The sequence below is a fragment of the Solea senegalensis genome, linkage group LG18 (assembly GCF_019176455.1).
Source record: "Solea senegalensis isolate Sse05_10M linkage group LG18, IFAPA_SoseM_1, whole genome shotgun sequence".
Classification (NCBI taxonomy): domain Eukaryota; kingdom Metazoa; phylum Chordata; class Actinopteri; order Pleuronectiformes; family Soleidae; genus Solea; species Solea senegalensis.
The window spans coordinates 1,208,239-1,222,991 of record NC_058041.1 but is presented as its reverse complement, the minus strand read 5'-3'; the positions used below and the strand labels follow the sequence as shown (position 1 = coordinate 1,222,991).

The following is a 14,753-nucleotide window of genomic DNA, read 5'->3' as shown; positions in this document are numbered from 1 at the left end:
GAGAAAAGCACAACCTGTCAGAATTAGAAAGTGTCTTCTTCCACTGAAACATGAGGCGACTGAAATATGAAAGTTAGGATGATGAATTGACAGAAGGATGGACATGATTTATGTCCATCCTTCTGTCTTCTGTCTTCTGCATGAAAAATTGTGGTTTTATAGTGTCTCTGCGCTTCCAGGTGATGGACAGCTCCTGAAGACAAAGGAAGTCGTCATGGCACCCAAATGAGTCCTCATACTTGTCTTTTTTAAAGACATACTGGTTTAGTTGCTTGGTGACGTTATTTATGGACGTTTAGAGCGTCTCTTATTTATACTAATGTTACAATGATAATTATTACTTTTGTGTTGTCTCCATTGTTTTTTGTATCAAAGATGATTAAGGATGATTTACTTGCTTTATTTTGTGTATGTTATTCTAATTTCAACTATGTAAATGGATTACTTGGGACAAAGTAGGTTAAAAAGATTATTTTTCTTTTTGGAGTCATTTATTGACAGAATAATTAGGGAAATGAAAGAATTTATGAGTGAACAAGAATGAACTTTGTGTGTTTGTCAGACGCAGGAAACAAGTTGAGACCCTCCATATTTATTTAACAAAATAAAAGCCTTGTATATGACGTTATCATACAGTAAAATGAAAAGATATTACCTTTTTTGCAGATTTGACTATAAATGGTTTTATAGTTTTATCGATTGTTCTTAACGAATCTCTCATTTCATTTCCGTCCCACACTGCGACGACTCGGCGTCATGGAGAGGAGAAAGATCCACAGTCTGGCAGAGAATTCTGCCGCTTGTAATCAGTGCAATACGTTAATATCGTGGAACTGTGCAAGTACTCGTCACGTGTTTGACCACCTGCGTACGAGTGCTAACGTTTCTGGTCAAAGCTCCACGACGACGTCTGCTGACGTAACTTTACTCACGTTCATGTTAATTTAATATGTGCTCAAGAATCTTCCCAGAAAAGGCCGACATGCTTGTCTTCTTCCATAAGAACGGCTGATGTTCATGAAGTGTACTGAAGCTTCAGTAGCGTCATTTTCATTAAAAAACGATGTTACGCAGGCGTATACATGTCTATTTATCTAAAGTGGATGTAGTTATGTTCACTGTTTCATTTACATTGTTTATCCCTTTTTAGAAAAGGAACGTTAAGAAATAATTTGAGTGAAATCTGGTTTAAGCTTGCAGTAAGTTTCATGAACAATGTTATATATTATATACATGTATATATATATAATATATACATGTATACATTCTTTCTAAAGAGGACTGTTACTTCATTTACAATAACCCTTTTAAGAAAAGGAACATTAAGTTGTAATTTAGCATGAAGCATTTAGCAAGTATTACATTTCTCTTCCTGTTTATTATTTCTTGTATCAGTCTAAATCTTTTACATTATATTTTCCTTCTACACTAAACCTTGTCATGGTGTTGTTCAGTATGTTCACAGACTTGTGCAAACATCATTTTGGGGAGAAATAAAATGGTTGCTTTTGGTGCTGAAGTCCTTTTTTCCATTCGATGAACGACTTAGGAATCGATAAGAGAATTGATAAGGAATTGGATTGATAAGCAGAATCGACAATGTCATTGATATTGATAAAAACCTATCAATTCCCACCCTGATGTATCGTGTCACATTTCCTGTCGTATCCTCGTTACTTTGACTATTTTTGTATTTCTCTCGTCTCTTGGAGGAGAATTCCTCTGTGGCCAGAGTGAAAAAACGACCAATAAACATGTTGAATCTTAAATCTCCTCCTCCTCCTCCTCCTCCTCCTCCTCAGCTGCTCTGTAGATGTTGCTGAAGGTGACACAGAGCCTCAGATCAAGATAACAGCCCTGAGGATCAAACACAGTGTGTCAAATTCATGCACTTTAGACACTGCAGCCCCACTATTGATCATCATCATGTGTGTGTGTGTGTGTGTGTGTGTCTCTGTGTGTGTGTTAGTGTGTGATGGAGGAGTCTTAGGTCAGAAGGAGGGAGGGGCCAAGAGGTAAAATGATGGCTTTCCATCTCATGGGACACACATTTGCAATTCCACAACCTCTCACACACACACACACACACACACACACACACACAGGCTCACACACACACACACACACACACACAGGCTCACACAGCTTTCCTTTTAAGGACTCTGCACAGACGTTAATTCATGTGAACAGACTAATAAAATCTTAGTCCTAAACATAACCAGTTCCTATAAAGAAATGAGGTTCCGCTTCATTAGGACCAGGTTTTGGTCTCCGTGAGGACTACAGGTCCTGACAAGGTCAGTGTTTATGACAGGAAGTGTCAGACACACACACACACACACACACACACACAGAGTTGTGGTGTCGTCAGGATTTTCATATCCACAGTTTGGAGGAAATTACTGATGAACATCAGAATGTGTTGAATATCCTCAGATAAAGAAAAGCTGGAGCAGATATTTGGTGACTATGGTCTGGATGTTTATACACACACACACACACACACACACACACACGTCCCCCTGGTGGTTGTTATCTGTGTGTTGCAGTTATTTTCTCTCTCCTCTCATGGGCTCATGTTCTGCTCCCACATGTTACAGAACCCAGAAATAAATCATGTTTTTATGCAGATTATTTCTCACTTATCACCATCAACAATGTTGTATCTTAGTGAGGACCTTTAACGGGAATTTGGGGGGTTAAGACCTTGTTTTAGTATTAAAATTAGGGTTAAGTTAAGGGTTAGGTATTTAGTTGTAAAGGTTTAGGTTAGGGTAAGGGATTATGGGATGCTATGTTCTCAGTTAGAATACAGCGATATGGTGTATGTGTATCTTTGTGAGGACCTTTAAGGGGAATTTTTGGGGTTAAGACCTCGTTTCAGGGTTAAGGGTTAGGTAAAGAATTAGATTTAGGTTAGAGTGAGGTTAAAGTTTAAAGGTTAAAGGTTAGGCTAAGGCACTAATTAGTAGTTATGGTTAAGGTAAGGGTAAGGGGTTAAGGAATGCCTTATGTCTATGAGTGTTCTCACAAAGACCGTGGAACCAGCGCGTGTGTGTGCGCGTGCGTGTGCGTCTGTGTGTGTGCGCGTGCGTGTGTGTGCGCGTGTGCTACATAATGACAGAGTCAGCTGCTCAGCGGCGTCAGATGTGAGGACAGAAGTGAAGAAGACTCTCGTGTGTTTTTTGGCTCCACGGTCTCGTGGCTGTGGAAATTGGCTGCCGCGGACATGTTGACGGGATTAACCGGATTATGAGGATTTGAGAAGGAGAGGAGAGGAGCCGCTACAGTCCGGTGTCACCACAAAACGAGTGGATTAAGTTTTCGGGGCGTTCTCCTCCGGACTCCCCCGGACTCCCCCGGTCTCTCCCGGTCCGTGCCGGTCTGTGCCGGTCTCTCGGTGCTCGGTATGGGCATTGACCGGCGGCGGAGAGCGTCTCTGGCGCTCACCTTGAACTTCCTCGCGCTGTTCCTCGCGGTGTCCGCGCTCACCACCAGCTACTGGTGCGAGGGCACGCGCAAAGTGGTGAAGCCGTTCTGTACCGGGCCGGGCACCACCAAGCAGAGCTTCTGCATCAGGTTCAACAGCTCCAACATCAACGACACGCGCCTGGTCCAGTACATCTGGGAGACCGGCGAGGACAAGTACGTGATGAGGAAGTTCCACACCGGGATCTGGTTCTCGTGCGAGCAGAACATCAACATGAGCGGTAGGTCCTCAATCTGAGACACAGAGACTCTGGTCTGGTACTGATGCTGGGACTTACTTTGGTTCTGGTTCTGGTTGTGGAACTGGCACTGGTAATGGTACTCTAGTGCTGATGGTGGTGCTCATACTGTTACTGGTACTGGTACTGGTTCTGATACTTGTACTGACACCTGCTGGTGCTGATACTAGGACTTGTACTGAAACAGGTACTATAGTCCTGATACCGGTGCTGGTGCTGATGTTGGTACTCTAGTTCTATTACTATGACTGATTCTGGGGGACCAGAGTGTCTGTGTCTCACAGAGACGAAACCATGAAATAATCCCTTCTACACACACACACACACACACACTCCAATTTGAGATTAATTAATCCCAGAATTGAATTTCGAAGTTTTATCTTCTTATTAAAGCAGAAAAGCATTTTTTTAACATCAGGATATTGAGAAGAAATGTTATGAGTTACTGTAAATGAACAGGTTAGTAAGTGTCCGTGTGATTCATGTGTTCACTTCCAGGAAAAATCATCTGTGAGCTCCTCCCTCCCCCAGTTAAGTGTCTCCAGACACGTGACAGCGGGGACATGGTTATTCATCCATTCATTCATTATTGTACAAATCCCTTAAACACAGATTGGATTAAACTTTAGACATTTTTGATCCGTGTCGTATGAAGTGAAAATAATCCACCTGTTCTAGTCTGGGGGGAATAAAACAAGGGATTACGTTGCAGGGACGTCCCTGAGTATCTGTGTCCTCCTGTCCTGTCCCTGTCATTGACGTGTGTCCACTGTGTCCTCTGTGTTTGTTACAGGTGAAAACTGCCGGAGTTTCCTTTACGTCGCACCTTCCAATGAAAGAGGTAAGAAGGATTTTTGTGTCATGTTTCGTCCGTAGGGTAGTGGGCGGAGCTTGAGTATATATTAAATTGAGCCATGTATTAACAGTATATTTGATGTTTTATCTCTTTGTTTAAACTCTTCAGTGGTTTACAGGAGCTGCTGGTCTACTGCTGCCTCGTGTGCTCAGATTATATCACTTATCTTAATCCGAACTAAGGTTTTCAAACACCAAATTAAAAATGTCAAGTTATCAAAAGAGGCAACAGACGATCAAGAACTCCCTGTGAACCATGATGTTAAATTGACTTTGGTGACACAAACCATAGATTAAGCAGAGAATATACCCAAAAGAAGGTGTAGATTATAATTTGTCCTGCCGGCGAAACCAGGTGTTAATGATGTGTCACTACCTCATTTAATTTACAAATCCCTTTAGCCTAATCCCAATCTGATGTAGAAACATCGCGGCACAAGATGGCAGACTTAAAAAGCATGACCCTTACAATAAAATACAAAAACCTAATTATTTTCAATTTAAAGGGATTATTATACACTTAAACAAACATACTTATACGTGGTATTGTCTATTTCTGGGATTAAATCCTCCTAAATGTTACTCTCTGGACCTTTAAATTTAGTTTTTTTTACAAAAAAAAACAAAATGTTGATGTTTTTCCTTTGTCAAACATCTGCTCGTCCTTCAACCTGGAAGTCACACGTCACAAACAATAATCCCTGAACTGTGTCTTTTCTTACGTGTAATGTGATTAGTCCAGAGCTCTTTGGTAATAAGTTAAGTGGACGTCTCAGTTAATCCGTTAGTTAGTCAATCACCTCATTATTTCCGGCGTCTGGACTCTCGACTCTCGCTCGCTGTTTTGTTCTTTCATCAGAGTCATAAAACAATTTGAGCGGAAACGTTTTTTATCATGAAAAGAACTTTATTATTAACAACAATAATAATAATAATAATAACGATGATCCTCGTGTGCATTAAGAGATTAAACACATCTGTTTCCCAGAAAACCTTTTAGCTCTCAAAGTGGACTTTAAACAAACGTGGTTTTTGTTGTCTCTGTGGATCTGTCTCACGTCCTCGTTTCTAAATCATATTACGTGTTTTTCTTCCAACTAAACTTAACAAGAACAAACATTTGTAAAAGAAAATACATTAAAAAGCATTTTAGGATTGTGCTTCTGGTCTTAGTCTCTGTTAAAATGGACCAACAGTATTCTTATGTAATTCTCATGAAAAGTATGCTGTAGGGGGCGTTGTTGTAGAACAAACTCAGGTTCTTCCAAATATGATTGTGGACAAAACACCAAACCCAAGGCTTCAAAATGGCCGATACTGATACTGATACCGATATCAAAAACTTGAGTATCTACCGATGTTAGTCCGATACGATCATTTTAAACATTTATTAACGTATGAAGCTGTTAGCGACACATTTATGCCGAGTCATTCCAAACACATAATTCTCCGACGGCGTCACAAACATTGTTGTCATAAACAGCCCAAACACAAGGAGTTTTGGATTGTGGATTAATCCAGAGATTTTGACCAGTATTGGACCGATACTGATACTGACCGATAGCGATTCCCAATAGTTTGACACTTGATTTTGGGCAGAAAACCACGATGAACGGGGTCGTGATTGGAAAGTCTGACGCACTTTCTTTTAAAGTTAATCCCACCGAGAAACAAACCCTCAGGTTCCAGTCTTTGGCACCTTTCTGGTAAGGTACCTAGAGACAGTGGTCTGACCTCGAGTTAATCAATCAGTCCATTGGTTATGTCACAATGGGTAATGAGAGAATTTGGGTAGTCAGAGGATTTGAGACTTATTTACTTATTTACGGCGTAAATTCACATTATTTACGTTTGTATCCAGTGATTCTGTCCATCCCTGATTTTAGTCGCCTTTCTCTTCTACAACTTCCAGTTCAAACCTTCTATGAAACGTGAGCGTGAGGAAGGAAATGTGTTTTATTGGTGTGTATTTGTCACTAATAATAAGTCACGACTACTTTTTGCTGCACACAAACACAGAGAAACCACAACAAGACGACAACAGCATCATGAAATGTTGATTCTTTAGTGTGTGTTGGACCAGAGGAAACGACAAACCTGAGACTCTGACCCTGAACAGAGAAGAAATCAAATATCTCCTGACACTGTTGATTAAATGTTCTCACTAAATCGTCCTCCAATTCAATCCAAATCTTTTCCCTGTTCTTTAAATTCATCAGAATTTCCCCTCGTGATTAGTTGACCTCACTATTCGAACTGTTTTTGTTTTGTTTTGAACGTGGTGATGGTATATCCTCTCTGTGACTGTGAAGGTTAATGATATGTGCGACGGGGTCACCGCTCCGTGCTTCCTGACTCATTCTCCTTCCCTTGCTCCCTCCCTCCCTTCTCTCCTCTCTCTTTTGCCCTTGCTTACCTTCACTCTTCCCCTCTCCCCGTCGCTCTCTCCTCCCATCTTATACTCACTCCATCATTCCTCCCTGCCTCCCACATGAGCATGAATATGTATTTTTTTTTCTTCTTTCCTCCACAGGAGTGCTGTGGCTGTGCATCGTGGCAGAGTGTCTGTACATCCTCCTCCTGGCCACCGGGGGCATCCTCATGTCCATAGAGGTGTGTCAGTTTGGCAACGTCATCGACGGCCTCAAGCTCAACGCCTTCGCCGCCATATTCACTGTGCTGTCAGGTTAGTGGCGTCACGGCGACCAGTGGACTTTAACGATTACAGTGTCTAAGAATTAGTGACATCTAGTGTCGAGACAGCAGAATGCGACTCTGACGCGCTGGTTCTAAAACATGAAACATGGCAGCGGTGTCTATAAAGCATGGCCCGAATGCTGCGATCACACCAAACGCCATTTGTCGCGATGGGAGCGCAAGTTGACGCATTTTAAACGAAACGTAGCGTAGCATTTCTTTTCACCATCAGTCAAAGTGTTGTTGCACTCTCTGTTGTGGAGGGTTAGCCGAGAGCTAGCAGAGAGAAAGTGTCGACTGTGGGAGGAGTCTGGCCGCTGGCGAGTATGTGGAATCTCAACACTGATTGGACGCCACGTCATCGTGTCAGTTACAATTTTCCGCAAACATTGAATGATGATGATGATGATGATGAAGATGCCGATGATGATGATGAAGATGATGACAATGATGATGAAGATGAAAATGATGATGATGAAGATGAAAATGATGACGATGTTGTTGATGAAGATGATGATAGCGATGATGATGATGATGAAAATGATGGCGATGATGATGATGAAGATGAAAATGATGATGATGTTATGATGATGAAGATGATGATGATGACAATGATGATGAAGATGATGACAATGATGATGATGATGACAATGATGATGAAGATGATGACAATGATGATGATGATGAAGATGATGACAATGATGATGATGATGACAATGATGATGAAGATGATGACAATGATGATGACAATGATGATGATGATGACAATGATGATGAAGATGATGACAATGATGATGATGATGATGACAATGATGATGATGATGATGATGATCTGATGACGATGATGATGGCGATGATGATGATGATGATGACAATGATGATGACAATGATGATGACAATGATGATGATGATGATGACAATGATGATGATGATGATGGCGATGAAGATGATGATGACGATGATGATGAGATGAAGATGATGATGACAATGATGATGATGATGACAATGATGATGACAATGGTGATGATGATGATGATGATGATGGCATGATGATGATGAGATGAAGATGATGATGACAATGATGATGATGATGACAATGATGATGATGACAATGGTGATGATGATGATGATGATGACAATGATGATGACGATGAAGATGATGATGATGATGACGATGAAGATGATGATGACAACGATGATGATGATGACAATGGCGACGATGACGATGAAGATGATGAAGATGATGACGATGATGATGACGATGAAGATGAAGATGATGATGACGATGATTTCCTGCCTTTCAGTCCCTTTCATTTTTTTAATTTAACAATGTTTAATGAGCGAGTTCTTCTGCTGCTTTTTTTTCCCCAAGATAACGTTCACGTTCCATATCCGACAGTTATTATTCCAGAACTGAGAAGCTGACGTCACAAAGTTGTTGTGACGCGCTGGTGAATCTCGTCTGTGATCTGAGGTTTCTAACCCTTTCCACGTCAAGTTTGTAAACCGCTCACTCTCTCACACCAAAGTCCATGGAGATGATCAGCATATTCTGCTGCCTCGTGTGGTCAGTTTGTGTCACTGAGGAAAATCATTCATCAAACACAGAAGTCACTAAATCACCCGTCATTAAACATCATCATAATAAAGATATCTCAGCCTGAAGCAGGTGCTAATCCACTGTAAAACAGGAAACATCAAAGAGATTAGACTAAGAGTCAAACCTGTTCATCACTTCACACGCCAACAAGATCAAAGGGGATCTCACCGACTCTGTTCTTAATCTGAAATCAAAGCGACGACTCGATCGTTCACAGCAGCAGAGTCTGAACATGCTGAGAGATTATTGTTTTTTTCTGCTGATTCCTTTATATGCAGATTATTACAGACTTAAACCTGTGGAGTCAGTGAAAACACTTCACTGCTGTTTAATCTCTCAGAGTGCGGTGGATCGTTTTCACACAGGAGTGGATTAGAGAGAAGGTCATTGTTAATTCCTTCACCCACAGAGAGAGGGGGAGAGAGAGACAGAGAGAGAGAGAGAGACGGCTGGAAATCTTCTCAGGGACTGAGAGGCTGCGACTGTTCAAATGCCTGAAGCGTAGAAGCAGAACTAAAGACTCTGAAGGTTTTTTTCTCCCTGTTTTTGTTGTATTTTCCAGCTGTGAAGACACTTCCTGATCTTGATCTTGTTGATCGTGGTAAATACAGCGGTACGATGGTCGTCTCCGTCGTCTCTGATGAGAGCGATGTAGTGATGTCTCTGAGTGAGTCTCCGTGGTGTCCTCGGACAGGTGTGTCACTAGTTTTATAAAACCACAGCCGCTGCGTCCGCGTTGACGAGGAACTCTGAAGTCGTGGAAGACAACGTGACTGATGCCAAAGCTCACACTGTGTGATGGGAAAGTGCCTTTATCTCATTACCGTAACTCCTCTAGACCGTTTGCGATGTCTAGAAAAGTCAAAAACTATGGAGCGGCGATCAGAGACCCTCATGTGGAGGATGAAGCCGTAGAAGATGGATGACAGGATACTGCAAAGCAGAGAAATGGAGCTTGAATTACTTGTCATTACGGTAGCCCTCAAGACTTTGGCGGGAACGATCGTCCAATCACAGCGCCGCGTCACACGTTTGTGACGTCAACGGTTGAATAATAACTCCCAGAAATGGGAAAAGTGAGAGAAATTGTGGACAAAAAGGAAGCAGAAGCACTCACTCGTTCACCATTTGCTTATTTTAACCATAAAAGAAGCAGAAAATGATCCTGTAACCAGAATAACTGGAATAACAAAATAATCTGGCCGCGTGTTAACAGTTCACACTGAAGGAAAAACACTGGAGCTGTACACGAACACCAGATGTTATATTGTAACATTTTTAACAGTGTAAAACACATTTAAAATAACATTAGTTTGAGTCTCACAGACGGCGCGAGTAAAGTCGCGACGTTTGACTTTAACTCGCAGCGACGGGGAATGCAAGGTGCGCTAAGTAAGTTAGCTTTAACAGAACCTTTAGACCTCGTGTTCATGTCTTCACGTCTTCACGTCCTCATTCATTCACGACTCGCTCGTGGAGTGCACTGAGCTGTTTAGCATAAAAGAGAAATTAGGAATGAAGTTCACACCGAGGCCGGATTTACCCGCCCAGAGTTTAATGTGCTCATAAAACGTGTGAATGAACGAAGACATTTAGACAAGTTTATTGTAATTATAAACTTTATTTCACGTGTCAGTCATGATGGAGAGACCGCGTGTGACGCTGTGACGTGGCAGAAAGACACCGTGTGTCTGTGTGTGTCTGTGTGTGTTGAGATAAAGTTCAGTTGTGGGTGATTAGTTTTACACTTTGTGTTACGGCAGCACTTTTTTCCCCCGACACTTTTTATTAAGTTGCTGCGGCGCCGGAGCACAAAATCACCCGGTGCTGGTTTTTATGGCCAAAACAAAAAAGTTCTTAGTTCCAGTTTGTGATGAACTGCAGGAAACTTGTGTGTGTGTGTGTGTGTGTGTGTGTGTGTGTCAATCAGAGTCTTAAATCTTCATCTTTAACAAACCCAGTTTGGTGGAGACGAATGACGCAAACTGCTGATTTGTTTCATCTTCCTTTTCTTTTCGTTTCTTTTCTTCTGGGTGAGATTGCCGTGCTGCAATTCACCAGGCAATTTTCAACATTTTCCCCAGATTCCATTTTATATAAAACTTTTCTCCTCCTCCTTCAACCGACTCACTGACTTTTATGCAGATTTTCATGTATTTTCCATTTTATTTTTTGTGCATAAAAACAGCAGCGCTGATGGAAACTAAAGCTCACATTCTGGCACAAAAGAAAAAGAGTAAATAAGCAGCATTTATTCACACCTTATATAAACAGATGCAACATCATCTATAGCACAATAGAAATCAATTCAATTCATAGACATTTAAATGTGAATCAAACATATCGGAGTAACTGCACAGCAGTCAAAGAAAGCTCGGTCTTCAGCCTCTGCTTGTGTTATACTGCCACCATGTGGTTGCTTTGTATAAGTGCAGAAAATGGTCTTTAATGCAGGAATGACACTTTTTTTATATATGGAAACATGATGACTAATAACCACAAAAGCACATGAATACTATCTATATACTTCCGTAAGAACTCATTTTATTTTAATAAACATTTTTCCAAGAGTTTGATAAATGAACCTCAGTTAAAGACGTTTATTTCAAATATTTACTCGTACAAATGAAGTAAAAGGTGTTTGTTAAATCCAGGTCTGCTTGGTATGGTGGCCCACATGATGTTCACCACTGCTTTCCAGCTGACTGTCAGTTTGGGCCCAGAAGACTGGAAACCTCAGACATGGGACTACAGCTGGTCGTACATGTGAGTTTCCACTCGGTCCTGACACACGTTCACACTCTGTGGAACCAGTCATTTCAAATAAAATGAATCATTTCACCACGTGTGTCGCTCCTTTTCTCAGTCTGGCGTGGAGCTCCTTCACAGCGTGCATGGCGTCCTCGGTCACCACCATCAACCGCTACACCAAGACCATCCTGGAGTTCAAGCACAAGCGCAGGAACATCGAGAAGAACCTGAAGATCAAGCAGAAGCTGCTGGAGCTGGACTCGCCGGAGCAAGTGTGGGACATGTACATCAGCTCGGTGCCGAGCACGGCCGAGGAGCTGCTGGACCTGTCGTCCAACGGCCGCAAGCTCTCCGACACGTCCATCTTCCTGGACCTCAACGACCTGCCCGACCCACAGGGGGAGCAGTACTGCTAGAGGAGCGATTTCTTTTCTAATGTGTGTCAGTGTCGCGTTCAGTCGGATGCAGCGATGATTATTTTAAACAGAAAAAGACCTCAGTCCAGGTTTAGTGTGGTTAAATCTGCGTTAGCGTTTGAAAACATTTCTAACATAAATAAACACATAACTTAAATATTGATGAAACGCTGCATTAATGCCCTTTCATATTTTATTAGCGACCATGCTGACCTCACACATCCTAATTTTAGCTTGAAACTTTAGCATAAATGTGACCGCAGGTGTAATATGTGTTAAAGCAGAATGTGTCAACAACTCGCTGTGGACTTACATCGAGGATTATATCGCTGAATCGTACAGATTTTTAAGAAAATGGAGGGAAACGTAGGCTTATGAGTTACAATTTAGCATTAGCATTCCTTTTGAGACATGTTTCTGGTCACTAACCAAAAAAATCTATTTTTAATTCACAAGATTGTTTGTTTAAAAGATAAGATAAACTACTTAATTGTCATTCTATTATGTTTGGTTGACCAGAAAAGTCTCTAAATTAATGTTAATGTCACTCCTACATTTTTAGCTAACATGTTAGCTGACATTCAATCCTCTCAAAATCTGTGGAACAGCTTTGCCATATTTTTCATATTCTCAGTCCACAGAGAGCTGACAGAACATTAGTCATTTAAAAGTATGAATTTTCAAAGATGTCTCCATAAATCAACATTAATGATGATTTATTTAAGTATGAATGAATTAATTTATTATTAATTTATTTATTAATGAATTTAAACCCATTTAAATGTTAGTTATGTGTACAGCAGACTGAAGCGGATGATATTAGCTGCTAGCTATTAGCTCAGTTTGGTTGAATTTACATCTACTGTTGCAATTTTCTTCCAAACTCCATCATAAATACTTTTAAAGTGTACACCGCAACCTGAAGATTGAGCTCTTAGCTGTTTATTTTAATTGCCGTGTGTCAGAAATGATGTGTTGATGCTAAAAATGCTACAAATAGCACCCCTGAGTCTGCTGCTTTGGCTCTAAAGTGGTGCGCTAATGCAGGGTTTCTCAATCCTGATCCTGGGAATCCACTCTCCTCCAGGTTTTACATGTTTCCCTGCTCCAACACACCTGGATTCAAATAATCAGCTCATCAGCAGAAGCTGAAAACGACCCATTTATTTGAATCAGGTGTGTTGGAGCAGGACAGCGAAACCCTGAGGATTTCTGAGGACCAAACCAATCCACGACTACCAAGAAGAAGAAGATGCTGATATGATCAACTATAGCACATATGCTAATGGCCCACAGGCTTCGTCGGTCACTGCCTGTTGGATTGTATTCCTTGAAGAAGCTGTAGTTGTGTGTGTGTGTGTGTGTGTGTCTGCGACGTCCAGGTGTAGATACACATTTGAAATGTAACGTTGTCACTGAAGTGACGACACACTGCCTCTCACACGTGAACCAAATAGCATTAGGTAGCTTAATGACGTATACAGACACAGAATCAGCACAGATTTGCAGGTAAACAAAGAAAAGAGCCACTTCACTAAAGGCTCACGGAAGTCTGAAGTTTGTCACTTCATCGTGAGACGACCTTGGAAACCAGCTCACTCTCCTGCACCAAACTCCATAGAGAAAATCATCATTTTTAGCTCGTAGCTGCCGTTCTACTGCTGCCTCGTGTGGTCAGTTAGTGTCACTGAGGTAACTCCGTGTGTGCTGTGGTGTTAAATCCACGGTTTGGTTCAGGATGTGTCAGAAACCAGCTGTCGAGTGAGGAAATAAAGCAGCAAACGTGCACTTTCATAGCTGACCCTTTTGTGAAGTCTTAAAAATCTGCTCAGATGGAGAATGAGATTATGATTATGTTTAATCTCCTTGAAGATGATGGAGCTCCCGAGTCTCTGCTCCCCTTATTTTGTGTTTCTGGCTGTTTTTGTGTCTCGCTGTGGATGCAGCGTTCAGCGGTGACACACTCACTGAAGGACACCTGAGGACTTCCCGTGGAGTTACAGCTCTGGAGCGGACGATGCCTGCAGGCCGCGCTGAGTGCCTTTTACTTAGAGCAGCATGATCCACGTCCACGACTTCAGAGGAAACATGTCTGTGCAAACTGCCAAAACCTGACGAGAGTGAGATTGTTGTCACATACAGGAACTTTTTAAGTGCATTTGAAAATGTGTATTATTATTATTATTATTATTTATGTGCTTGATTTATTTGTTTGTTCATTTCTTAATGAAACACAGTGTCCGATTAAATCCGGTTTATTCTTAAAAATCCATTTCATCTCCTCAGATTACAGTGAAGCATGGACTGTTGTTGTGTTTTTTTTCTTTGTTGTAAAAAGTTTGTTTGCTGCCTTATTTATTGTTATGAATACAACTTTATATGAGATATTTAATTTAAGTGTTAATCATAAGGTATTATAAGTATTATTATAATAATAGTAATAAAGAAACATGTTTTTACTTGGATTTTGTGCTCAATGTTCTCCCGGGTGTTTCATTCATTGTCCACCAGGGGGCGGTGTCTCCTCACTGGAACTGGATATGTATGCATGTTTGTTATTGCATTAACTTCATGGTTCACATTATTAGGGACACCATTTTGTAGCTCTGAGGTGATTTTAATGATTAAATTTGAATTAAATGAGATCGTAAATCCAGGTTTTTACTCGTTGGAGCTGAATCCAGGACGAAGTGACTGAGGCGTGTG

At 41.2% G+C, this 14,753-nt stretch overlaps 1 protein-coding gene across 1 annotated transcript; it reads left to right on the top strand.

Moving 5' to 3' along the window:
- The first annotated feature begins 3,258 nt into the window (after positions 1–3,258).
- Positions 3,259–13,709, top strand: gsg1l2b (gsg1-like 2b). Its single transcript, XM_044014085.1, has 5 exons — positions 3,259–3,710; positions 4,522–4,569; positions 7,117–7,269; positions 11,535–11,646; positions 11,747–13,709. Exons 1-5 carry the CDS (start codon positions 3,410–3,412, stop codon positions 12,045–12,047), a joined length of 915 nt encoding a protein of 304 aa, XP_043870020.1. The 5' UTR covers positions 3,259–3,409; the 3' UTR covers positions 12,048–13,709.
- The last annotated feature ends 1,044 nt before the right edge of the window (positions 13,710–14,753 follow it).